This window comes from Gorilla gorilla, chromosome 8 (assembly GCF_029281585.2).
Source record: "Gorilla gorilla gorilla isolate KB3781 chromosome 8, NHGRI_mGorGor1-v2.1_pri, whole genome shotgun sequence".
Lineage (NCBI taxonomy): Eukaryota > Metazoa > Chordata > Mammalia > Primates > Hominidae > Gorilla > Gorilla gorilla.
Genome location: NC_073232.2, coordinates 46,436,646 through 46,462,565, shown reverse-complemented (window position 1 = coordinate 46,462,565; position 25,920 = coordinate 46,436,646). Strand labels below are relative to the sequence as shown.

Sequence of the window (25,920 nt, the reverse complement as noted above, 5' to 3'; positions counted from 1 at the left end):
CCCTCTGGAGCAAGGACTACAGCTGTTCCACCCCGCCCCCCACCAACAGAACAATCTGGGAAATTGAGACACAGTGGGCTTGATCTCAAAGACAAACACAGTGCTCATACTAACTGAGTGCCCTGAGCCCAGAACACTCTCACAGCCCCATTTAAATCACTGCAGTGGCCTGGCCTGTTTGCTTTATGAAGACTTTCCCCTGGTCAGCCCTTGGGTGGCAAATTAATTCCTGATTAGTATCTGAAAGTGGACAATACAAGCTCAAGGAGTTGCTTCCACCTCGAGGCAAGAGGTGAGGGGCTTGGGCACGCCTGGGGTGGTTATCTTTCCCTCAGTCCTACAAGAGTGGCTTACAGTGCCCTCTTCAGCTTCTTTGAGAAGGGCTTTGCAAAGTCCAGCTCAGGTGCATCCCTCCTGCCTCCCAGGGTTTTTCGTTTGTTTGTTGTTGTTGTTTTTGAAACAGAGTTTCACTCTTGTTGCCCAGGCTGGAATGCAATGGTGCAATCTTGGCTCACTGCAACCTCTGCCTCCCAGGTTCAAGCAGTTTTCCTGCCTCAGCCTCCCCAGTAGCCGGGATTACAGGCTCCCGCCACCACGCCTGGCTAATTTTTTGTATTTTTAGTAAAGACGGGGTTTCACCAAGTTGGCCAGGCTGGTCTTGAACTCCCAACCTCAGGTGATCCACCCGCCTCAGCCTCTCAAAGTGCTGTGATTACAGGCGTGAACCTCCGTGCTCAGCCCCTCTCAGGCTTTTGAGAGGATTGAATTCTGTCCTGTTCCTAATGCCCAACTGGAAGCTCTCAGCCTCATTCCCCTTTGTGGAATCCAAGGCTCCTGCGTGGTTGTCAGTGGGGAGTGGAGGCCACTAAATACAGAAATTCAAAATTCCTCTTAGCCGTTGGGTCTCTTAGGCCTCTTCCTTTTCTCCTCCTTCACCCCCAACCAGAGTGAGAAAAGTTTTGCCTGCTCTGGGAAAGAAGGAGCCCTTCTAAACCTGGAAGTTTGTTTGGGATGTCATTGCCACCTCTCATGGCCCCCTTCTTGTGCCCCTGCCTGGCTTTGCCAGTCCCAGGCAGAATGCCACCAGGAATTTAAAGCAGGCCAGGCCAGCCTTGGAGAGGTGGCACAAAGCAGCCAGTGTCACAGGCGCCACGTGGCAGTCAGCAGGTTTGGACTCCAGCACCCAGAGTTCAGTGTCAATCTGACGACAGGCCCTCTTTGGTGCTTGGAGGTCCAGGGAGAGGAGCACAGGCTCTGGGACCTCAGACACAGATGGAAATCCAGCAGCTGGACTTTGATTTGGTCCCATCAATTAGCCCAGAGCAGTTGTAGTCTTATTGCCTGGAGCCTCTGTCAATCCATGATCTTTATTGTAGGTGCTGCCATTTACCAAGCAAGTCCTCTATGCCCACCACTCCCAAAGGCCCAGTGAAGAAGGTGTCATTCCCACTTTACAGATGGGGAAACTGAGGCTTAGAGAGGTTAAATTCCTTTCCCAAGCTTGTACAGCTGGTCCTGGCAGATCCAGGACATAAACTCAGGTCTCTCTCACTCCAGGACTGTGCTCTTTCTACCCACCATCAAGCTCAAGGCTGAAAGTGAGGTGTGTGACTCCAACCCTATCTTCCTAAGGATAGATATATTTTGAGTTGTTCCAAGCTTAGAAACTCATGCTCGGGATATTGAAATGTCCACTGTTAGTCTAAGGAAGGGCCAAAAATTGCATGGTCCATTTGGTTTCTTTCTCATAGGTTTCCTGACAATTCCAAGCCCCAGAGAGTATTTTTCACTGTTGCCTTACTATTAATTCTCATGTAGGCTTGGAAGTATCTGCAAGGCTTCATTAGAGCCATTTCAGCAGGGAGTTGGCTATCATGGGGGTGTCAGTGTAAGGCCTAGGCAGTTTTGGCTTTGGGCATGTGGAAAACTTGCCTGGATTGTTCTGGAAGCTCAGACTGTCTATGGGATGCTATTTTTTGCTTCTGTAGTTTTCCTAGGACCACAATTTTTTTTAATTTTATTTTTTATAGATGGGATATTGCCCTGTCACCCAGGTTGGAGTGCAGTGGCACAATCATGGCTCACTGCAGCCTTGAACTCCTGAGCGCAACTGATCCTCTTGCCTCAGCCTCCCAAGTAGCTGGGACTAGAGGCGTGTGCCCCCACAACCAGCCAGTTTTTAATTTTTTTTTTAGAGATGGGGTCTTGCTATGTTGCCCAGGCTGTTCTTAAATCCCTGGTGTCAAGTGATCCTCCTGCCTCAGCCTCCTAAAGTGCTGGGATTACAGGTATGAGCCACTGCACCCAGCCTAGGACCTTGATTATGTGAGGTAGGACAAGAAGTGCTGAAAAGATCATCCCTGCCCTCCAGGGGAGATACATACATGGATTACCCCTGATTCTTACAGGGACTACCTGCACGTCCATGGGCTGCTATGCAAGCTTCCAGGAACTTCAGTCTCCTTCCTTATAGAGTGGGATTGCCCCTTGTGCTCTGTCACTCTGGGTTCCATCCCTTCTCACCCACTAATAGTGGGGAGGAAGAAGAAGAACTAATATTTATGCTGTGCTTTCTGGGTCTGGGCACTAAGATAGGAGGCACTTTACAGGTTGTTGTTACAGATAAAGGGCTGAGGAGGGCCTCAGTATTCGTATTCGTATTTTTTCTCCCAGTTTTCCCCCAACCTCCAATGCTGCAGAGATACCTGCAGGGGTGAGTGGAGACTGACAATCAGAATCCTATGAGATCTCCAAGTTGAGAGCAGAGTCCTTTGAAGTCCCTAGGCGTCACCAATATACTTGAGTTTGGGCTACATCTGTTCTGACTTGGGGCTCCCCAGAAAGTTTGTCTCTAGCAGCCCTGAGATTGGTTGGGACCAGGACCCACCCTATCCCCTGCTAGTGGTAGGTGGAAAGGTGGGGCGAGGCTCTAATCCATCTGATTCATCTCCCCTTTCACTGGACAAGACTGATTTGGCCTCCACTGGCTCCAGAGCAGGCATTCTGGCTACACTCCCAACACTCATTTCTGGAGGTGTGACTTGAGCCCATTACCAAGCATTTTTATTCATCCCCCCGCTCCCTATCTGGCGTATTCTGTATGTGGGGACGTTTATCAACTCTGTGCTCCTTGGGTAGCCTTCTTCTGTGCCCAGTGACACAGGACAGCTCAGTTCCCAGCCTCAGCGAGATGCCCTGGGCATGTTAGGCAGGTGGGCTGGTACTCACATGTGCCTGAGGTTCCCAGCCTCAGTTCACCTCCAATAGGTCTAGGTTTCCTTTTCCATGAAGTATTCCAGCAACCAGAAAGTTAAGCATCTAAACAGGCCAGCTTGCACATGATTTTTGGAGATACTGGAGGAGGAAGGAAGATATCTCCAAGATATGTATGCACTGTCATTTCTGCCTCCAACCTGGAAACCCTTCTCTGTATCAGCCAGCTTTTGCTACGTGTGTGGTGTAATAAATCACCTTAATACTTAGTGGCTTAAAACAATAATCTCTTATTTACCGGCAATCCTGTGAGTTGGTAATTTGGACTGAGCTCACCTGGAACGTCTCTTCTCTGTCCCATTTACTGTCAGACTGGCTCCCTCAGAGGTCTGCAGGCAGCTTGATGTCTGTGGCTTCTCTTCCACATCTGAAAGTTGACTGGCTATAGGCAAGGGTGGTAACTGGGCCATGTGCCACACATGTTCAGCAGACTAACTGGGGCTCATTCACATAGTGGTGGTTGCAAGGGTTCCAAGAGCAGCATGAGAAGTCAAGCCCCGAAGCACAAGCATATTTCTTTTCTTTTTTTTTTTTTTTTTTTGAGACACAGTCTCGCACTTTGGCTCAGGCTGGAGTGCAGTGGCGTGATCTCAGCTCACTGCAAGCTCCGCCTCCCGGGTTCACGCCATTCTCCTGCCTCAGCCTCCCGAGTAGCTGGGACTACAGGCGCCCACCACCACGCCCCGCTAATTTTGTGTATTTTTAGTAGAGACGGGGTTTCACCATGTTAGCCAGGATGGTCTTGATCTCCTGACCTCGTGATCCACCCGCCTTGGCCTCCCAAAGTGCTGGGATTACAGGCGTGAGCCACCGCGCCCGGCCCTGCACAAGCATATTTCAAGTGTCTGTTTGCATGGCATTGCTATTGTCCTATGAGCCCAAGCAAGTCACATGGCCAGTTCTGGAGTTGCTGTGGGTGGAGACTATGTAAAAGCATGGGTACAGGGAGGAGAATTAGTGTGGCTGTTTTTTGCAAACAATTTACTACACCCTCCCTATCCATTCAGCTATCATCATGAAAAAATTCATATGAGCTTTTCTCTTGATTGGCAGCAGCTTCCAAAATTTGTGAGGCAAAGGAAGTTATAAAAAAGCAGAATCTGCCAGGGGCAGTGGCTCACACCTGTGATCCCAGCACTTTGGGAAGTTGAGGCAGGTGGATCACTTGAGCCCAGGAGTTTGAGACCGGCCTGGTCAACATAGAGGGACTCCATCTGTACAAAAAATAAAAAATTTGGCCAGGCACGGTGCCTCACACTTGTAATCCCAGCACTTGGGAAGCTGAGGCAGGCAGATCACTCAAGGTCAGGAGTTCAAGACCAGCCGGGCCAATATAGAGAAATCCCATCTCTACTAAAAATACAAAAAAATAATTAGCCGGGTGTGGTGGCGGATGCCTGTAATCCCAACTACTCAGAAGGCTGAGCCAAGAGAATCGCTTGAACCTGGGAGGCAGAGGTTGCAGTGAGCAGAGATCACGCCACTGCACTCCAGCCTGGGCGACAGAGCGAGACTTCATCTCAATAAATAAATAAATAAATAAATAAATAAATAAATAAATAAGCCAGGTGTGGTGTTGCACACCTGTAGTCCCAACTACTTGGGAGGGTGAGGTGGGAGGATTGCTTGAGCCCAGGAGGTCCAGACTGCAGTGAGCCATAATCACGCCACTGCACTCCAAGCCTGGGCGACAGACAGAGAGAGAGAGAGAGAGAGAGAAAGAGAGACCCTGTCTCAAAAAAAAAAAAAAAAAAATAGCGAGGGGAGGGCAGAATGCTAACTCATCTTTTGCAGACCCTGCCAAGAGCTGGTCACTGCTTGATGGCCATGTTGCCTCCTTGCTCATCAGGGAAGCATTGCATCTTCAGGGTAGGAGACACAGCGGGGCCAGCGGTTCAGTAGGGATTAGATGCCTGTGCTCCCACAGCTCCTCTCCAGGCCTCTGCCGCAGCTCTGGTGCTGCTGCGCTTCCATTACTGACTGGCACATCTGTCTTTCTTAGTGGATTGTGGGCTCCTTGAGGGCCGAACCACGGTTGTCTTTCCTCTTGGACTCTCCAGCTTCCAACACAGTGCCTGGTACATTTGTAAGAACCTAGTGTTTGTGTGAATAAATTCATGAATTGCACATGACTGAGCTCTGCTGCATTTAATCCAGAGAATTGGTAATCATGATAGAATTTGCTTAGACATTCCAAGGTTACTTGTAATTACTTTTGCTTTCTGAGCGTGATTGATTAGTTATAAGCATCAATATGTTGTGGATGCAAGTTGCTAAAATGCATTTGTAACACTTTACTTGTCCTGTCTTTCTCTAAGGCTACAGCAGCTGAAAAACCAAAACTTCATCTACTTGCTGAAAGTGAGGTAAGAAAGCTATTTTTTTTCATTTCCTTCTGTAACATTTTCTGTAAAAGATAGTGCATGGCAATCCCCTTTGGGATAATGATTTTAAGCCAGCCAAGCAGCTGTGCAGTGGCTTCTCCAGGGTGTGGAGCAGTATTGACCTCCAACTTGCTCCCTGCTGGACTCAGTACACCTGAACAGGGAAGGTGCTTTCCAAGGGTGCCTAGTCACAGAGGCCCCCTTCTTAGCCCTTTCTTGGAAGCAGAATGCTAATTGTCAGAGCCAAACACAAGGCCTTCCTGCCTTGGGGATGCGTGGCGTCCTGACTGTGAGAGACCCTGGGAGGGGAAATGGAAGGGTCTCTCCCCTCCTGTCTTTTCCATTTTACAGTCAGGCATGCCAGAAACTTGGCACCCATCTGCTCTGCACTTCAATATGGACAAGTTTCAGATCTTTCCTGTTGACATATCCCATTTAGCCCCAAATCAAAGAGTTTCCTGCGCTGTTTGTGCTGACCTACCCTCTTCCCTCCCATTCCCCAAGCACACAGCTTACTATCTCTTTAAAGTGGCAACAGAGTGGATCTGAGATGGGTTGCTTCATGCGAAGGTGGTGAGGTGCACACTTTATGAATCAACTTGGGAGAAAAGCACAGAAACTCTCGATTTCCCCTGTGTTCGGGGCCATTACCTAGTCCCAGGTGAGGGCCAAAGCTGGGTGCGGTTTCAACCTGGAGCCCCAGAGCTCTGCCCTGCTCCTCATTCCACTGATTGCGTAGCTATATTCTTGTTCTTTTGAAAATAAATAAGACTCGGTCTCCAGTCTCAAAAGACTTAATGACTGAGAAGTGAAGCTCAATATTTTTTCAAAAGAGAAAGTTACAACATAGGTGAAATGTGCTTTAAGAGCCAGGTGAGGGAGTGGTCAACCCCGTCTTGGGTCCAGATAACAAAGGCTGGATAGAGATGATGAGATTTGCAGAGAGTCTTGAAGAAGAGGAAAGCACGTGCCAGGCGAGGAAGGGCATTTCAAGCAGAGAGAGCAGCATGTGCCAAAACAGAGCCTGCAAAAATGGGAAAAAGCTGGGGAGACTGAGGAGATTGGATGGGACTGGGATTGGTTGTCCAGTTGAGAAACTCTGACAGCACGGCCTGAAGGATCCTCTAGGCTGAGGAGTCATGTGATTACATTGTTTTCTGTCTGGCAGTAGCAAGGAGCTTGAGCTGGAGGAAGCCTTGGGCATCCAGGAAACCAGAGAGGGGGTAGGGGGCGTAAGTGTAGCGAGACCTACAGGATGTGTGCTGTGCAAGATGATCTACTTCCCAGTGGGAAGAAAGTACAGTTGACCCTGAAGCAATGAGGGGGTTATGGACACTGACCACCCCCACATCATGCAGTAGAAAATCCATATATAACTTTCTACTCCCCCAAAACCAAACTGCTAAAACTACTGTTGACCAAAAGCCTTACCGATAACATAAAGTCAATTAACAAATATTTTGTATGTTTTATATACTATATTCTGTATTCTTACAATAAAGTAAGCTAGAGAAAAGAAAATGTTATTAAGAAAATCATAAGGAAGAGAAATAGATTTACTATTCTTTAAGTGGGAGTGGATCACCATGAAGGTCTTCATCCTTGTAGTCTTCACTTTGTGTAGGCTGAGGAGGAGGTAGAGGAGGGCTTAGTCTTGCTGTCTCAGGGGTGGCAGAGGCAGAAGAAGATCCAGGTGTAAGCAAACTCCTGCAGTGCAAATCGGTGTTGTTCGAGGGTCAACTGTATTACAATTCCATCGTCACCAACTTTTTAAAGACAAATCAACGTTGGTGGCCTTGCAGGTACCCAGGACTCTCACAACGAGGAGGGGTCGATAGTGGCCCCCTCCTTTATTTCCTAGACCATCTTTAGCATATTCTGAAGCATCGCAGCTTTAGAATTGCTTGGTTGAGGCCGGATGTGGTGGCTTATTCCTGTAATCCCAGCACTTTGGAAGGCCGGGGTGGGCGTATCACCTGAGGTCGGGTGTTTAAGACCAGCCTGGCCAACACGGTAAAACCCCATCTCTACTAAAAATACAAAAATTTAGCCAGGCGTGGTGGTGTGCACCTGTAATCCCAACTACTTGGGAGGCTGAGGCACGAAAATCGCTTAAACCTGGGAGGCGGAGGTTGCAGTGAGCTGAGATCCTGCCACTGCACTCCAGCTTGGGCCACAGAGTGAAACTCTGTCTCAAAAAAAAAAAGAAAAAAAAGTGCTTGGTCGGGCCAGGTGCGGTGGCTCACGCCTGTAATCCCAGCACTTTGGGAGGCCGAGGCAGATGTATCACCTGAGGTCAGGAGTTCTAGACCAGCCTGGCCAACATGGTGAAACCCCGTCTCTACTAAAAATACAAAAGTTAGCCAGGTGTGGTGGCGGGCGCCTGTAGTCCCAGCTACTCGGGAGGCTGAGGCAGGAGAAATGCTTGAACCCAGGAGGCGGAGGTTACAGTGAGCTGAGATCATAAAAAGAACTGCTTGGTTGAAGTAGTCTTATGTATCATGTTATTTGGGTTTAATTAGACTGATCCTCACAAAATAGGCAAGTGGTTTTAAAAGATTTCTGCATAAAAAATGTGGGTTGAGACAGGTGTAGTGACTCATACCTGTAATACCAGTGCTTTAAAAGACCAAGGAGAGGATCACTTGAGGCCAGGGTTTTGAGAACATCCTGGGCAACATAGCAAGACCTCATCTCTAAAAAAATTGTAAAAATTAGCTGAGCATGGTGATGTGTGCCTACAATACCAGCTACTTGAGAGGCTGAGGCAGGAGAATTGCTTGAGTCCAAGAGTTTGAGGCTGCAGTGAGCTATGATTTGTGCCCCTGCACCCCAGCGTGGGTGACAGTGAGACCCTGTCTCTTAAAAGGAAAAAAAAAAGTAGAAGAAACTGGGTTGAAGCTAACACAAATGAACAATGAGAAAATAAGACGGCTGATAATTTTCCTACCCCTGGCACAGACTATTCAGCTACATCATGGGGTTGAAAGAAGATAAACATCTTATTAGATATAATGCCAAGTCAGTCAAAAAATTAAAAATTAGCAGGCTATTTAAATTCTGGATTTACATATGATATTGTTAATGATGAACTAATCACTATGTGTACAGAGTGCCTTGAGAGAATTAGCTAATGACACTACTAGGCCACCACATTTTAAAATAGTTCATCTTTATCTCTTTATTTATTTATTATTATTTTTTGGAAACAGAGTCTCACTCTGTTGCCCAGGCTGGAGTGCAGTGGCATGATCTCAGCTCACTGCAACCTCTCCCTCCTGGGTTCAAGTGATTCTTCTGCCTCAGCCTCCCAAGTACCTGGGATTACAGGCGTGCGCCACCACGCCCGACCTTTGTTTTTATTTTTTTTAAATGAAAGTATAATTTACTACCAGTCAAACACACACATTCTGTAAGCTTAATAAGTGTGTTGTTGTTGAAACAGGGTCTCGCTCTGTCACGCAGGCTGGAGTGCAGTGGTGCGATCTTGGCTCACTGCAGCCTCCACCCCGTGGGCTCAAGTGACCCTCCCACCTGGTCTCCCAAGTAGCTGGGACTACAGCCATGTACCAGCCTGCCCATTTGTTTGTTTGTTTGTTTGTGGGTTTTGTTTGTTTGTTTGTTTGTTTGTTTGTTTGAGACGGAGTCTCTCTCTGTTGCCCAGGCTGGAGTGCAATGGCGTGATCTCGGCTCCTGCAACCTTCGCCTCCTGGGTTCAAGCGATTCTCCTGTCTCAGCCTCCCGAGTAGTTGGGATTACAGGCGTGCGCCACCAGGCCCAGCTAATTTTTGTATTTTTAATAGAGACGGGGTTTCACCATGTTGGTTAGGCTGGTCTCGAACTCCTGACCTCGTGATTGCCCAGCTCGGCCTCCCAAAGTGCTGAGATTACAGGCGTGAGCCACCGCGCCCAGCTTTGTTTGTGTTTTTTTGAGATGGAGTCTCACTCTGTTGCCTGGGCTGGAGTGCAGTGGCGCGATCTCGGCTCACTGCAACCTCTGGCTCCTGGGTTCAAGCAATTCTCCTGCCTCAGCCTCCCAAGTAGCTGGGATTACAGGTGCCTGCCACTACACCCAGTAATTTTTTGTATTTTTGGTAGAGATGGGGTTTTACCATGTTGGCCAGGCTGGTCTCGAACTCCTGACCTCATGATTCGCCTGCCTTGGCCTCCCAAAGTGCTGGGATTACAGGCCTCAGCCACCATACCCGGCCTATTTTTAATTTTTTTTTAGTAGAGGCAGGGTCTTGCCATGTTGCCCCGGCTGGTCTTGAACACCTGAGCTCAAGCAATCCACCTGCCTCAGCCTCCCAAAGTGCTTGGATTACAGATGTGAGCCACCATGCCCGGCTGTTTAAGAAGTTTTAACACATGTATACACCTATGTAACCGTTGCCCAGTTCAAGATATAGAACATTTTCATCACCCCCCAAAATCCCTTCACGCTCTTTTCCAGTCAATACTTCCCATTTCCTGTCCTGACAGTATCACTATTCTGACTTCTATCACCAGAGCTTTTCCATTCTTGAACCTCATATAAATATAATCATACATATGTACTCTCTTGTGCCTGGTTTTAATATTTTAATGTTGCTGCATATATCAAAAGGTTATTCCTATGTAATTTTGTTTTTTGCTTTTTTTTATGAGGCATTTTATTTGTAAATATGTATAACATCTCTAGAAAAAGAATCCCAGGATTTTCCTTCCTGTGTGTTTTCGTCTTGCTTCTTCATGGTCCATGATGCCAGCTGAGACTGTCAGTACAATGAAACCAAACTGGCCAGATGGAAGCAGATTATTCTGCATTTCTCTAGATCTTTGAGTTGCACATCAAATCTGGGGCTGATCATGCCACACTTGTTTAGACTGCCTGTGAGGTTCACAACAATTTGCCTAGCTCTGTGATCATCAATGATTTCAAATTCGCCAATATAACCATGCTTCATCATCACAGTGAGAAACCAGACGATGACTTTGGAGCATGGCCTAAGAACCTGGTGTTTGTCTCTCTTTTCAGCATTGTTGATGCTCTTGAGAGCATCAGCCAGGACATTCATGTGCACCACTGTGGTGGTGTGGAAAGATGGCAAAAAGAGCCCTACGTGATTTTGTATGTAGAAAATCCTAGAATACCCACAAAAACCTATTAGAACTACTAAACAAGTTCAGCAAGGTTATAGGATACAAGATTAATATACAAAAATCAATTGTAGCCAGGCAAGGTGGCTCACGCCTGTAATCCCAGCACTTTGAGAGGCTGAGGCAGGTGGATCACAAGGTCAGGAGTTCAAGACCAGCCTTGGTTTCAGACTGGTGAAACCCAGTCTCTACTAAAAATACAAAAATTAGCCGGGTGTAGTGTTGGGTGCCTGTAATCCCAGCTACTCGGGAGGCTGAGGCAGATAATTGCTTGAACCTGGGAGATGGAGGTTGCAGTGAGCCGAGATCACGCCACTGCACTCCAGCCTGGGTGACAGAGCGAGACTCCATCTCAAAAAAAAAAAAAAAATTAAATTGTACTTCTTCTATAAAATTGCAATGAACAATATAAAAATGAAATTAAGAAAACAATTCCTGGCTGGGTGTGGTGGCTCATGCCTGTAATCCCAGAACTTTGGGAGGCTAAGGCGAGTGGGTCACCTGAGGTCAGAAGTTTGCAACCAGCCTGGCCAACATGGTGAAACCCCATCTCTACTAAAAATACAAAAATTAGCTGGTTGTGGTGGCACACACCTGTAATCCCAGCTACTCGGGAGGCTGAGGCAGGAGAATTGCTTGAACCTGGGAGGCGGAGGTTGCAGTGAGCTGAGATCACACCAGTGTACTCTAGCCTGGGTAACAGAGTGAGACTCTGTCACAAAAAAAAAAAAAAAAAAGAAAAGAAAAGAAAAGAAAACAATTCCATTTATAATAGCATCAAAAAGAACAAATTACTTAGGAATAAACAAGAGAAGTATAGACTTTTACTCTGAAAACCACAAAGGATTGTTGAAAGAAAATAAAGAAGATCTAAATTAATGGAAAGACATCCCATGTTCATGGATTGGAAGACACTATTGTTAAGGTGGTAAACTCCCCAAATTAATATATAGATTCAACCCAATTCCTATGAAAATCTCAGCTGGCTTCTTTGCAGAAATTGACAAGCTGCTTCTAAAATTCATATGAAAATGGAAGGGGTGCCGAATAGCCAAAACAATCTTGAATAAGAAGAAAGAGAACTCGCATTTCCTGATTTCAAAACTTTAAAAGCAGGCGTGGTGTGGTGGCTCACACTTGTAATCCTAGCACTTTGGGAGGCCGAAACAGGTGGATCACCTGAGGTCAGGAGTTCGTGACCAGCCTTGCCAACATGGTGAAATCCCGTCTCTACTAAAAATACAAAAAATTAGCCAGGCGTGGTGATAGGTGCCTGTAATCCCAGCTACTCGGGAGGCTGAGGCAGGAGAATCACTTGCACCTGGGAGGCAGAGGTTGTGGTGAGCTGAGATCACACCATTGCACTCCAGCCTGGGCAACAAGAGCGAAACTCCATCTCAAAAAAAGAAAAAAAAGCTTATAAAGCTACAGTAATCAAAACAATGTGATACTAACATTAGGATAATTATATAGCTGCATGAACTGAAATTGAGAGTTCAGAAATAAACCCTTACATTTATGGTATAATGATTTTTTTTTTTTTTTGAGACGGAGTCTCGCTCTGTCGCCCAGGCTGGAGTGCAGTGGTGCGATCTCAGCTCACTGCAATCTCCGCCTCCCGGGTTCACGCCATTCTTCTGCCTCAGCCTCCCGGGTATGATAATTTTTGACAAAGATGTGAAAACAATTCAATGGGGAAAGAAAAGCCTTTCAACAGATGGTGCTAAGACTCTGTCTCTACAAAAAGTAATTTTAAAATTTCCTGAGAGTGGTGGGGTGCATCTGTGGTCCCAGCTACTTGGGAGGCTGAGGTGGGAGGATCACTTGGGCCCTGGAAGGTCAAGGCTGCAGTGAGCTGTGATTGATCCACTGCACTCCAGCCTGCACAAAAGAATGGGACCCTGTCTCAAAAAAAAAAAAAAAAAGTTTGTAGGTTTGATTTGTTTGCTTTGTTTGTTTGTTCTGAGATACATTTACGGGTAGAATTCTTAGGGTTTGGTAACAGGTTACATGTGGAGCCCATGGGAGTGGAAGGAGTTCAAGGATGATGGCAGATTTTCAGCAGAGGCGATGAGGGGCTAGTTCTGCCTGGAACACTCTTTTCCTAGACACTGGCATAGTGTCCCTCATCTTATTCTGGTTTCTGCTCAAATGCCACATCTTCAGAGGGCCTTCCCTGTCCATTCTGTCTAAAATGAAATCCCTGCCCTCTATTTGTTCAACGTGTGTATCAGTTAGTATTAGATTTGGCTGGCAGTAACAGAAAACTCCAAAATAGCATTTGGATAAACACATTGGAATTTTGTTTTTCTCTCAGATTTTAGAAATATGGAGGTAATGTGGTGGGGGGAGGGGGGAGGCTGATATGGGGCAGCTTGATGACAAGGATGCAGGTTCTATTCTATTTTGTTGCTTTGTTTTGTATGGGCATCATTCCCAGAGTTATCTCTTTTTTTTAATTAGAATAACACACATGTATTATCTACAATTTTTGTAACCACCCAGCGGGTTCACTTTGCCCACTGCCTAGACAGAGCTGATTTATCAAGATAGAGAATTGCAATAGAGAAAGAGTAACTCATGCAGAGCTGGCTGTGTGGGAGACCAGAGTTTTATCATTACTCAAATCAGTTTCCCCAGGACTATTTCTCTATTGCAATTAAATCCATGCACCAGGGGTCAGCAGTGCCCGGCCTGTAGAGACAGTAGCAGAGTCAACCCCCAGTCCAAGAGAAGTAGGCGGCCACTTGGACTTGCCTCTGGATCCGTCACCAGAGGGAGGCTACCGAACCAGGATTACCCTTATGGCAGGTAGTCGTAAGGGCAATCCTGGACAAGCTCCCAAACTTGTAACCGCCCAACAGGTTCACCTTGCCCACTGCCTAGACAGAGCTGATTCATCAACAGGGGAATTGCAATAAAGAAGGAGTAATTCACTCAGGGTCACTTTTGAGGGAGACTGGGGTCTTACTATACTCAAATCAGTCTCCTTGAGCATTTGGGGATTGGAGTTTTAAGGATAATTTGGTGGGTGGGAAGCAGCCAGTGAGTCAGGAGTGCTGATTGGTTGGGTGAGAGATGAAATCATAGGGAATTGAAACTGTCTTGCACTGAGTCAGTTTCTGGCTGGGGGCCACAAGATCAGATGATCCAGTTTATCAATCTGGGGGGTGCCAACTGATCCATCAAGTGCAAGGTCTGCAAAATATCTCAAGCACTATCTTAGGCTTTACAATAGTGGTGTAATCCCCAGGAGCAATTTGGGAGGGTCAGAATCTTGTAGCCTCCAGCTGCATGACTCCTAAACCATAATTTCTAATCTTTTTGCTAATTTGTTAGTCCTTCAAAGGCAGTGTGAGCTCCAGACAAGAAGAGGGTTTGTTTTGGAAAAGGGCTGTTATCATCTTGTTGTATTTTTATTTTATTTATTTATTTATTTATTTATTTATTTATTTATTTATTTTTTGGGGACAGAGTCTCGCTCTGTTTCCCAGAATGGAGAGCAGTGGCCCAATCTCGGCTCACTGCAACCTCTGCCTCCTGGATTCAAGCGATTCTCCTGCCTCAGCCTCCCAAGTAGCTGGGATTACTGGCGCCCGCCACCACACCCAGCTAATTTTTGTATTTTTAGTAGAAGCAGCATTTCACCATGTTGGCCAAGCTGGTCTCAAATTCCTGACCTCAAGTGATCCGCTCGCCTTGGCCTCCCAAAGCGCTAGGATTACAGGCGTGAACCACTGCGCTCAGCCTCATCTTTGTTTTAAACTATAAACTAAGTTCCTCCCAAAGTTAGTTCAGCCTATGCCCGGGAATGAACAAGGACAGCTTGGAGGTTAAAAGCAAGATGGAGTTGGATAGGTCAGATCTTTCACCGTCTCAGTAATATTTTGCCATGGGGGTTTCATGTTTGTGGGTCAGGAGTTGGGATAAGCTGAGCTAGGTGTCCTGCCTTCAGTCATGCTTACCCGCTCATGTGGTTGTTTGCGGCGTTCGGTTCCTTGTAGCTGTAGGATTCACATCTTGCTTCTTCTAAGAGGCCCGGAGGCTGGAAGTCCAAATTCAAGGTGTTGGCAGGCCCGTGCTCCCTCTGAATCTTGGAGAAGAAGACCCTCCCTTGCCTCTTCCAGCTTCCAGTGGCCCCAAGCGTGCCTTGGCTTGTGGCAGCATCACTCCCATCCCTGCCTGCATCTTCGTATGGTCATCTTCTTTCTGTGTGTGTCCCTTCGCATGGCGTTCTCCCTGTGTGTCCCAAGGTTATCTCATAATCCAAGATGATTGCAGGATCTCCAGCCACTCTGCCTGTCCTCCAGTCAGCAGGAAGGAGGAATGGCAAAGAAGCAGGAAAGCCACAGAATAGCTGTGTCTCTTAAGGGAGGCTCCAGAAGCTACTGAGACACTCTCACTTTCAACTCTGGCCAGAGCTTGGTCACATGCCTGCATCCGACTATAGGGGAGGCTGGAAATGGAATCTTTATTCTGGGGGGCCTGAGTTCACCTAAAAATTGGAGCATTGATTAGTTTATTAGGACAAAGGGGAAATGGATATTGTGGGATACAGCTGTGTCAGCTGCGCCTGCCTTTTCTCCTAGTGCCTGGCCTAATGTATATTTAATTAGCCATTTGTTTACCATCTGTCTCTCCCGATCAGAATGTGGGCTGTGTAAAACCAAAGAAGAAAACTGAGGTACAAGTTAAAAAAAACGAAAAAGAAGAAGGCTGGGTGCGGTGGTTCACACCTGTAATCCCAACACTTTGGGAGGCCAAGGCGGGCAGATCACCTGAGGTCAGGAGTTCGAGACCAGCCTGGAACATGGTGAAACCTTGTCTATATTAAAAATACAAAAAATTAGCCAGGTGTGGTGGCATGCACTGTAATCCCAGCTACTTGGGAGGCTGAGGGAGGAGAATCGTTTGAACCCGGGAGGCAGAGTTTGCAGTGAGCCGAGATGATGCCACTGCACTCCAGCCTGGGCGACAGAGTGAGACTCTGTCTCAAAAAAAAAAAAAAAAAAAAAAAGAAAAAGAAAAAAAGAAGAAGAAAATGACTGAGGCGGGTCTCAATCAGTTTAGAGTTAATTTTGCCAAGGATGAGAATATGCCCAGAAAAAAGAGACATAAGCCACAGTAGGATCTGTGACCCACACTTTTTCCAAAGAGGGTTTGAGGACTTCAATATTTAAAGAGGAAAGGGTGGGGCTGGGCGTGGTGGCTCACGCCTGTAATCCCAGCACTTTGGGAGGCCAAGGCGGGCGGATCATGAGGTCAGGAGATTGAGACTATCCTGGCTAACAGTGAAACCCCGTCTCTACTAAAAATACAAAAAAAAATTAGCCACGCATGGTGGCGGGCACCTGTAGTCCCAGCTACTCAGGAGGCTGAGGCAGGAGAATGGCGTGAATCCGGGAGGTGGAGCTTGCAGTGAGCTGAGATCGCACCAGTGCACTGCAGCCCGGGCGACAGAGCAAGACTCTGTCTCAAAAAAATAAAAATAAAATAACATAAAAAATAAATAAATAAAATAAAAAATAAAGAGGAAAGGGTGAGCAGTGCAGGAAAGAGGAAAGGGAAGGGCAGATAAAAGAGACAAGGGGTTGCATTCTTTTGAGACTTTGATTAGCTTAGTGTTCCCTGAACCCACAGTTCACATGTGAAATGAGGAGGGTGGAGGAACAGTCAGCTATGCATTCATACTCAGTGAATGTGCATTTTTACATAAGTAAAGTAAGCATAGAATAAAGGAAGCAGTCAAATATGCGTTTGGTGCAGGTGAGGGAAGGGACAACTTCTAGTCCAGTCCTTGTCCTGTACCTGTGATGGTAAGCTGTCAGTGTACATTGTTTGGGTGAAATTCAACAGAATTCTGTTTTAGGGTAAAGGAATTTCCTCGTGAGCAAATTGTGAGGGAAGCCCCCTGGGAAGATATGTGGCCTACCTTTGCAGCTACCTATGTAGGGACAAAATGGGAGGTGTTTTGGGTGACACAGTTCCCAAGCTAAACACTTCCCTTTGGCATAGGGAGTTTGTTGGATTTTTGGCTTGTTCACCACATTTCCAGTGACTAGGAAAGTGCAGGGCAGATTAGGTGTTTCACAAATATGTGTTGGGTGAATAAATGACAAGGAGGAGAATTGAGAAGAGTAAGTTTAAGGAGAAGAACATGACTGCGTTGGAAGATACTGAGTTTCGGGTGCCCATGGGACATATAAGACTTGATTCTCATAGGCAGCTGGAAATATAATCACAAACTTGGGAGGGAGATGTGGCTGAAGCCCTTGACAAGAGTGATTCTTTGGGAAGGGCACAGCGAGACAGACCTACAGAAAACAGCGAGAGAGGAGACATACTCAGCCCACTCAGTGGAATCAACCCAAGCCAGAAGTCTCCACCCCCACCCCCCGGGGGAGGGCAACTTCTTCCATAACCCACTTACAGCCCCTCTGGCCTTGCAGATCTGCCTCTCTGTTTGGTTTGAGAATTCCCCTTATAAAGGAACTCTGCAGGGCCCAGATCCACTTGCCACGCTTTAGGAATCTAAGCCATGACTCAGTCTCCTCGGTGCAGGTTCTTGGACCCCTTCACTGGACCTGAGTGAAATAAGAGAAATAAGGACAATATAGTAAAATAAATATTGCATTTTGTCGGAATGACAAGGTGGGCTGGAGACACACTGCCTTGGCTTGGATCCCAGCTTTTCCATTCAGTTGCTGTGTGACCTTGAGAAAGTCACTTAATCACCCCGTGATTCAGTTTCCTCATCTATAAAATGGGGATATTACGAGTATCCACCTCATTGTGTTGTTTTAAGGATCAATCAGTCAATAAATAAGTAAATAACTTAGAACAATGGTGTATAGTAAGTTCTACCTAAGTGCTAGCTATTAATATAAAGCCAAATGTATTTAGCTTACAAAGCAACCATTATTTTTACTTCTCTGTTTTAAAATATATTTTCTTTTCTTTTTTTTTGAGATGGAGTCTCACTCTGTCAGCCAGGCTGGAGTGTGGTGGCACGATCTCGGCTCATGGCAACCTCTGCCTCCCCGGTTCAAGCGATTCTCCTGCCCCAGCCTCCGGAGTAGCAGGGATTATAGGTGCACACCACACGCCCAGCTAATTTTTTGTATTTTTAATAGAGACGGGGTTTCATCATGATTGCCAAGCTGGTTTTGAACTCCTGACCTCAAGTGATCGACCCACCTCAGCCTCCCAAAGTGCTAGGATTACAGGTGTGAGCCACCATGCCCAGCCTAAAATATATTTTCTTTTAGGAAAGCAGTCCCCAACCTTTATGGCACTAGGCACTGGTTTCGTGCAAGACGATTTTTCCACAGACCCGTGTGTGTGTGGGGATGGTTTCAGGGTGAAACTGTTCCACCTCAGATCATTATGCAGCAGGACAAGCTGCAGACAAAACTCCTCAGACACCGAGTTAAAGAAGGAAGCGGTTTATTCGGCCAGGAGCATCGGCAAGACTCCTGTCTCAAGAGCCGAGCTCCCCGAGTGAACAATTCCTGTCCTTTTTAAGGGCTCACAACTCTAAGGGGGTCCTTGGGAGAGGGTCGTGATTGATTGAGCAAGCCAGGGGTATGTGACTGGGGGCTGCATGCACTGGTAATCAGAATGAAACAGAACACGACAGGGATTTTTACAATGCCTTTCCATACAATGCCTGGAATCTATAGATAACATAACCGGTTAGGTCAGGGGTCGATCTTTAACTACCAGGCTTGGGTCAGGCAGGGCCAGGCCTGGTTTCGGGTCTGGTTCCTTGGTTTCAGGTCTGGTTCCTGGGCGCCGGGCTACCTGCCTTTAGTTTTGCTTCTCTTTCTTTTTCTGAGTATAAAACAATATGAGAGGGTCTGTCTCTCTTCTCTCAATTAGGCACTAGATTCTCATAAAAAGTGCACAATCCAGATCCTTTGGATGCGCAGTTCACAATAGGGTTTGTACTCCTACAAGAATCTAATTGCACTGCTGATCTGACAGGAGACAGAGCTGAGGCGGCGGTAATGCTCGCTCACCTGCTGCTCACCTCCTGCTGTGAAGCTCAGTTCCTAACAGGCCACAGACCAGTTGGGGACCCTACTTTGGAAATTATGATTATAGGATATGAAAATCATACACCTAAAAAAGATCCTGGTCTGGCATGGTGGCTCATGACTGCTAATTCCAGCACTTTGGAAGGCCAAGTCAGGAGGATTTCTTGAGCCCAGGAGTTCGAGATTGCAGTGAGCTATGATCATACCACTGCACTTTAGCCTAGGTGACAGCAAGACTTTGTCTCTTTTCTTTCTTTCTTTCTTTCTTTTTTTTTTGAGGCAGAGTCTCACTCTGTCACCCAGGTTGAAGTGCAATGGCATGATCTCAGCTCACTGCAAGCTCCGCCTCCTGGGTTCACGCCATTCTCCTGCCTCAGCCTCCCCAGTAGCTGGAACTACAGGCACCTGCCACCACGCCCGGCTAATTTTTTGTATTTTTAGTGGAGATGGGGTTTCACTGTGCTAGCCAGGATGGTCTCGATCTCCTGACCTTGTGATCCGCCTGCCTTGGCCTCCCAAAGTGCTGGGATTACAGGCGTGAGCCACCGTGCCTGGCAACACTTTGTCTCATTTAAAAAAAAAAAAAAAAAAGCTGGGCACGGTGGCTCATGCCTGTAATCCCAGCGCTTTGGGAGGCTGAGGTGGGCGGATCATGAGGTTAGGAGATCGAGACCATCCTGGCTGACACGGTGAAACCCCATCTCTACTAAAAATACAAAAAATTAGCCGGGCATGGTGGTGTGCACCTGTAGTCCCAGCTCCTCGGGAGGCTGAGGCAGGAGAATCACTTGAACCCGGGAGGGGGAACTTGCAGTGAGTTCAGATTGCACCACTCGGCCAGGCGAGGTGGCTCACTCCTGTAATCCTAGCACTTTGGGAGGCCGAGGCAGGCAGATCACCTGAGGTCAGGAGTTCGAGACCAGCCTGACCAACATGGTGAAACCCCATCTCTACTAAAAATACAAAAAAAATTAGCTGGGTGTTGTGGCGCATGCCTGTAATCCCAGCTACTTGGGAGGCTGAGGCAGGAGAATTGCTTGAACCCCCCGGGAGGCGGAGGTTGCAGTGAGCCGGGATCACGCCACTGCACTCCAGCCTAGGCAACAAGAGCGAAACTCCATCTCAAAAAAAAAAAAAAAAAAAAGAAGAGATTGTACCACTGAACTCCAGCCTGGGTGACAGAGTGAAACTCCATCTAAAAAAAAAAAAAAAAAAATCTGGCCAGGCATGGTGGCTCACACCTGTAATCCCAGTACTTTGGGAGGCCAAGGCAGGCAGATCACTTGAGGTCAGGAGTTCGAGACCAGGCTGGCCAACATGGCAAAACTCCCTCTCTATTAAAAACACAAAAATTAGCCGGGTGTGGTGGTGGATGCCTCTAATCCCAGCTGCTTGGGAGGCTGAGGCACGAGAATCGCCTGAACCCATCAGGCAGAGGCTGCAGTGAGCCGAGATCGTGCCACTGAACTGCAACCTGGGTGACAGAGCCAGACTTTGTCTCAAAAAAAAAAAAAAAAAAAAAAAAAAATCCTTTCTAAGCCATATAAAAACTCAGAATCTAATTTTTGTTTATATGTTTAACTTGCTGACCCATGTCATCTTAGAGCCTAGGAACCCTGCCTAGGTGTTGACATGGACTCTGTGTGAGCATTTTCCAGTATATCTTGGTGCTGTTGATAAAGAGTCAGTCTGTAAAATATTTGAAGAGATTATTCTGAGCCAAATATGAGCAGCCAGTAGCCCATGACACAGTCCTCAGGAGATCCTGAGAACATGTGCCCCAAGCAGTCAAACTACAAGTTTATACATTTCAGGAAGACAATAAAATATCAGTCAACACATGTAAGAGGTACATTGGTTGGCTGGGCCTGGTGGCTCATGCCTGTAATCTCAGCACTTTGGGAGGCTGTGGCAGGCGGATCACCTGAGGTCAGGAGTTCGAGACCAGCCTGGCCAAAATGGTGAAACCCTGTCTCTACTAAAAATACAAAATTTAGCCGGGCATAGTGGCAGGCACCTGTAATCCCAGCTACTCAGGGGGCTGAGGCAGGAGAATCACTTGAACCTGGGAGGCGGAGGTTGCAGTGAGCTGAGACTGCACCACTGCACTTCAGCCTGGGCAACAGAGTGAGACTCCGTCTCAAAAAAAAAAAAAAAAAGTGATAAGGGGTTGTGGAGACTGAGGTTTTATACAGATGAAGCCTCCAGATAGCAGGCTTCAGAGAAAAGATTGTAAATGTTTCTTATTAGACTTAGAGAATCTTTTCTATTCTATCAGTCTGTTGATGTTAATGCTGGTCGGATGGGACTGAATTCCAAAAGGGATGAAGGTATAATGAAGTATGTCTGACACCCCCATTCCATCACGGCCTGAGCTAGTTTTTCAGGTTAACTTTTGAATGCCCTGGCTGAGAGGAGAGGTTGAGTCAGATGATGAGGAGGATGGTGGGTTAGAATTTTATTTGTGGTTTACAATGCTAACTCGAAGGAAAGGATTGAGGACTTTTTCCTGGCCCTGTGAAGGTGGTTGTGTGTGGGTGCTGGGAGAACTATCTCAGGAAACTCAGGGTAACTGGCAAGGTGATTTGAGATTGCTCTGGTCCAAAAGATAACGATTTCATTTGGGGAAACCATTTCCTTTGGAGAGCTGGCTGAGATAAGGAGCTAGTCTGAAGCCTGGGAAGGCCGCAACAATCTGGTTAACCCTTCCTCCTCCAGGATACAATTCTTTTTTTTTTTTGAGACGGAGTCTTCCTCTGTTGCCCAGGCTGGAGTGTAGTGGCACAGTCTTGGCTCACTGTAACCTCCACCTCCCGGGTTCAAGCAATTCTCCTGCCTCAGCCTCCCGAGTAGCTGGGACTATAGGTGCATGCCACCAGGCGCAGCTAATTTTTGTGTTTTTAGTAGAGATGGGGTTTCATCATATTGGCCAGGCTGGTCTAGAACTCCTGACCTCGTGATCCGCCTGCCTCAGCCTCCCAAAGTGCTGGGATTATAGGCGTGAGCCACCGCGCTTGGCCCAGGCTACAGTTCTTTATGCCTATGACTTTTGTCAGGCTCAGAGGCAATTTAATGAGGATGGGATGTCTAGAAAGGGACAGGGTGGGACTCGGATTTCCTTGGCTCTTCTGAGGAACTTTTACCTTCAAAGGGGAGTAGAAGCCACTGCAGGGTGGAAGGAAAACTTCCGCTTCCCCCTCTGTGAATTTGCTGAAAAGTCAACAGACAAAAGACGATTAAGAGAAAAGGCATACACATTTTCTAATATGCCTAGAAGAAAACACAGTGATTACCCTAACCCTTCAATGGAGTACAGAAGCTTATATAGCCTTTTATTTCTGAGACAGAGGCTCACTCTGTCGCCCAGGCTGGAGGGCAGTGGCATGACCCTGGCTTACTGAAATCTCTGCCTCCCAGGTTCAAGTGATTCTCCTGTCTAAGCCTCCTGAGTAGCTGGGATTACAGGCTTGCGCCACCACGCCCAGCTAATGTTCATATTTTTAGGAGAGAGATGGAGTTTCACCATGTTGGCCAGCCTGGTCTGGAACTCCTGACCTCAAGTGATCCACCCACCTCGGCCTCCCAAAGTGCTGGGATTACAGGTGTGAGCCACTATGCCTGGCCATATAGCCTTTTTTTTTTTTTTTTTCTGAAGCTGGTAAGGAGATGGGGAATATGCTAATTCTGTAATTCTGCATGATTTCTCAGGAGAAAGAAGGGATCAGAGAATTGAGATTAACTTGTAAATGGCTCTCTTTGGAAACTGAATAAGCCCGAGGGACAGACAGGCATTTTATCCCTCTAGGGGTGGTGACATTCTTCAGTCTTCTTTTCTGCAATAGAGAATTAGATAACGGGAAGGGGAAGGGAAAAAATTGTTCCCCCAGGGGCATCCTTCTGGTCTTTTGGTCTTTCCCCTTTGGAGGTGGGGCAGTCTCTTCCAGTGTCTGTTGATCTTTTAGGGCCTTTCATTCAAAATACTCTTTACACAAGGGAGCCGTATTTTGGGGTGAATTATGTTGGTTTCCTTCACCTCCTTGGGACAGAAGGTGGGAAATGTGTCCCTGAAAGGTCAGGGCCTCTCTGAGTGGAGATGAACAGGTCAGGGTTGAGTAAGGAGGAGGCTGGCAGGGGCCTTTATGATACCTGAGAGGACTGGGGCTTGGATGGAGCAAGAGAGGCACCGATGGAGCAAGATTCAGGTACAAGACTTAAGTCTTGCATCCTAGGCACGGCTCTTGCCTCATCCTCATCCCAGCCCTAATAATGGGAGGCTTTTTGCCTGTAAATTCCAATTATTAGGAGCTGAAAATGTCAATGCCTTACAGGCGCCAGTCAGCAGTGTCAAGCAGTGGGCTGGGTGGGGCCTGGGCTGGCTGGAGCTCCCCTACCCTGTCTAAAGGGGGCAGTGGCTGCTCAGCTCCAGCATATGCGGGGAAGGCGCTGGCTAAGATAAGGAGCTAGTGCCATGATGATCACATTGCCACAGGATCAAGTGGGTCCTGTGTGGTGTCACCTTTAGGTACCTGAAATCTAGATTTTATTTATTTATTTTATTACTATACATATTTTTTGAGACGGAATTTCGCTCTTGTTGCCCAGACTGGAGGGCAATGGCGCAATCTCAGCTCACCACAACCTCTGCCTCCCGGGTTCAAGCGATTCTCCTGCCTCAGCCTCCCAAGTAGCTGGGATTACAGGCGTACACCACCATGCTGAGTAGCTAGGATTACAGGCATGTGCCACCATGCCTGGCTAATTTTGTATTTTTAGTAGAGATGGGGTTTCTCCATGTTGGTCAGTCTGGTCTTGAACTCCCGACCAGATGATCCGTCTGCCTCAGCCTCCCAAAGTGCTGGGATTACAGGCGTGAGGCACCAGCCTGAAATCTAGATTTTAAAGTGAAATTTCTTAATTTTTTTTTAAGGGCAGGCACGAATTTATAAAACATCAGGTGGGCCAAATAAGATGTTATAGGCCACAGTTTTAGCTTGGCGGTTGCTGATTTACTGACCCTGTTATAATATTGGAGGTCAGGACTTTGGGCAAATGAAAGAGAAAAGGAGGCAGACTGAAAATGTGATTTTACAACTCCAGCCTCTCCAGGGGCTGGGTGGCCAGTGTCTCCTCAGCAGCCTTCTCCCGCAGGAAGCAGAACTGTCTGCAACGCTGATGGAGTCACAGTAACCTTCACCCCACTGAGCTCAGGATCTGCAGAGCCACTAAGACCCTGGAGCAACTGCCTTCAGCATCCAAGAGAAGCTGCTAAAAGGATTATGGGTCAATTCATTTTAGACATTTCTTCCAGATGTTCCCATGGAAAGTTAGAGTCTAAATCAGTGGTCCTCATTCCTGGCAGCACCTGAGTTTCACCTGGGGAACTTTTAGAAAGTGAAACTTGGACGGCATTCACATTAGTTCAGTCTCTGGGTGGGGCTTGGACATCAGCATTTGTAGAAGCTCCCTAGGTGGCTTTGGTGCAGCCAGGTTGGTAACCACTGATCCAACTAATAGAAATGCTAGGTTGGGATCTCTTCCGAGGCATCTCTTTAGGACAGGCTGTGCATGACAGTCCCATAGTGTCAGGGTTCCAAGATGCTCCAGTGGTTTAGGCACTGGTCTTAATTTTCGTTTTTTCGCTCTCTTTGAGACCTTAACAAACTCTATAGGGCTGGGCACAATGGCTCACGTCTATAATCCCAGCATTTTTTTCTTTTTTTCTTTTCTTTTCTTCTTTTCTTTTCTCTTCTCTTCTCTCTTTTCTTTTCTTTCTTTTTTTCTGAGACCGTCTCGCTCTGTTGCCCAGGCTGGAGTGCAGTGGCACATTCTTGGCTCACCACAACCTCCACCTCCCAGGTTCAAGCGATTCTCTTGCCTAAGCCTCCCAAGTAGCTGGGACTACAGGCTCTTGCCACTATGCCCAGCTAATTTTTGTATTTTTAGTAGAGATGGGGTTTCACTATGTTGGCCAGGCTGGTCTCGAACTCCTGACCACGTGATCCTCCCACCTCGGCCTCCCAAAGTGCTGGGATTACAGGCGTGAGCCACTGCGCCTGGCCAATTCCAGCAGTTTTAGAGGTCAAGGCAAGAGGATCCCTTGAGTCCAGGAGTTCGAGACCAGCCTGGGCAACATGGCAAGACCTCATTTCAATTTAAGAAAAAAACCAAAACACCCAAGCTCTATAACCTTCATATCCTCATTGACTGATTAAGTGCAGATAATGATATTTGCCCTTCTAACCTCACCAGGCTGTTATCAGGAGAAATGAAGCAATAAATGAGAAATTGCTCTGCAAACTGTCAACGTTATGTAAACATTGCTATTCAGAGTGTGCTCCCAGGTGCGGGAGGTACAGCTGTTATCTGTTGGAGATCACTCCTGAAGTAACATTCCTAGTGCCATGGGTCAGATGGGAATTGGTACAGACATTCCAACTTAGAAGGCAGCCTTTATTGTCTTATAGGCAGGTGCGTTTCCTGGGGTGGCAGCCTGGCACTGGTCCCTCCAACCCCAACGTGTGTAGGAGGTACCACAGTAAATGAGTAGAGAGAGTTCAGGGGACTTGAAGGGAAGTGGAGGGCCATCTGGAGGGGGAGGGAACTAAGGACTCCCTGTGGGTTGGGGTCTTCCTGAGGATCCAGGGAGTAACTGTCAAGGAGCCTTAGCAGGGATCTAAGAGCTATGCAAGAGCAAAAAGAGGCAAATTATTAAGGAAATTAGTGAAGTCAGCGCTGGAACAACAGAGAGGGGACACAGCAGTGCAGCATGGGCCCTGGCCTCAGGAAGCTGTCTGATTGGGGCAGATAGGACCAGCCCCCTAGAAGACAGTCACCCATATCAGTTAGGCAGTCATGACTCAGTGTTACTTATCTGAGGCCCAGGTTGCATGAGGGGTTGGGGGTGGGATGGACAGAGCACTGGCTGGGCATCAGGACTAGGTTGGAGTCCTGGCTCAAAACTCTACCACAACCTGACACTGGGCAAGATGGCCCACCTGTGGCGTCCCAGGTTCCTGCTCTGTAAAGAGGAGTCTGGGTGTATATCCAGATGGACTGTGAGCACAGCCTGAGTTTGCCCTGTCGAG

General features: G+C 47.2%; 1 protein-coding gene and 1 pseudogene across 3 annotated transcripts in view; one reads left to right on the top strand and one right to left on the bottom strand.

Moving 5' to 3' along the window:
- The window catches only part of HK1 (hexokinase 1), a 131,952-nt gene that overhangs the window by 20,071 nt on the left and 85,961 nt on the right, over positions 1 to 25,920 (top strand). For all 3 annotated transcript variants that reach the window (XM_031015138.3, XM_055353618.2, XM_063710045.1), the window contains one exon: positions 5,592 to 5,639. In XM_031015138.3, the coding sequence (XP_030870998.1) occupies positions 5,592 to 5,639 (48 nt within the window). The remainder of the gene's footprint in view (positions 1 to 5,591; positions 5,640 to 25,920) is intronic.
- LOC134759208 (small ribosomal subunit protein uS8-like) lies at positions 10,263 to 10,720 on the bottom strand (annotated as a pseudogene).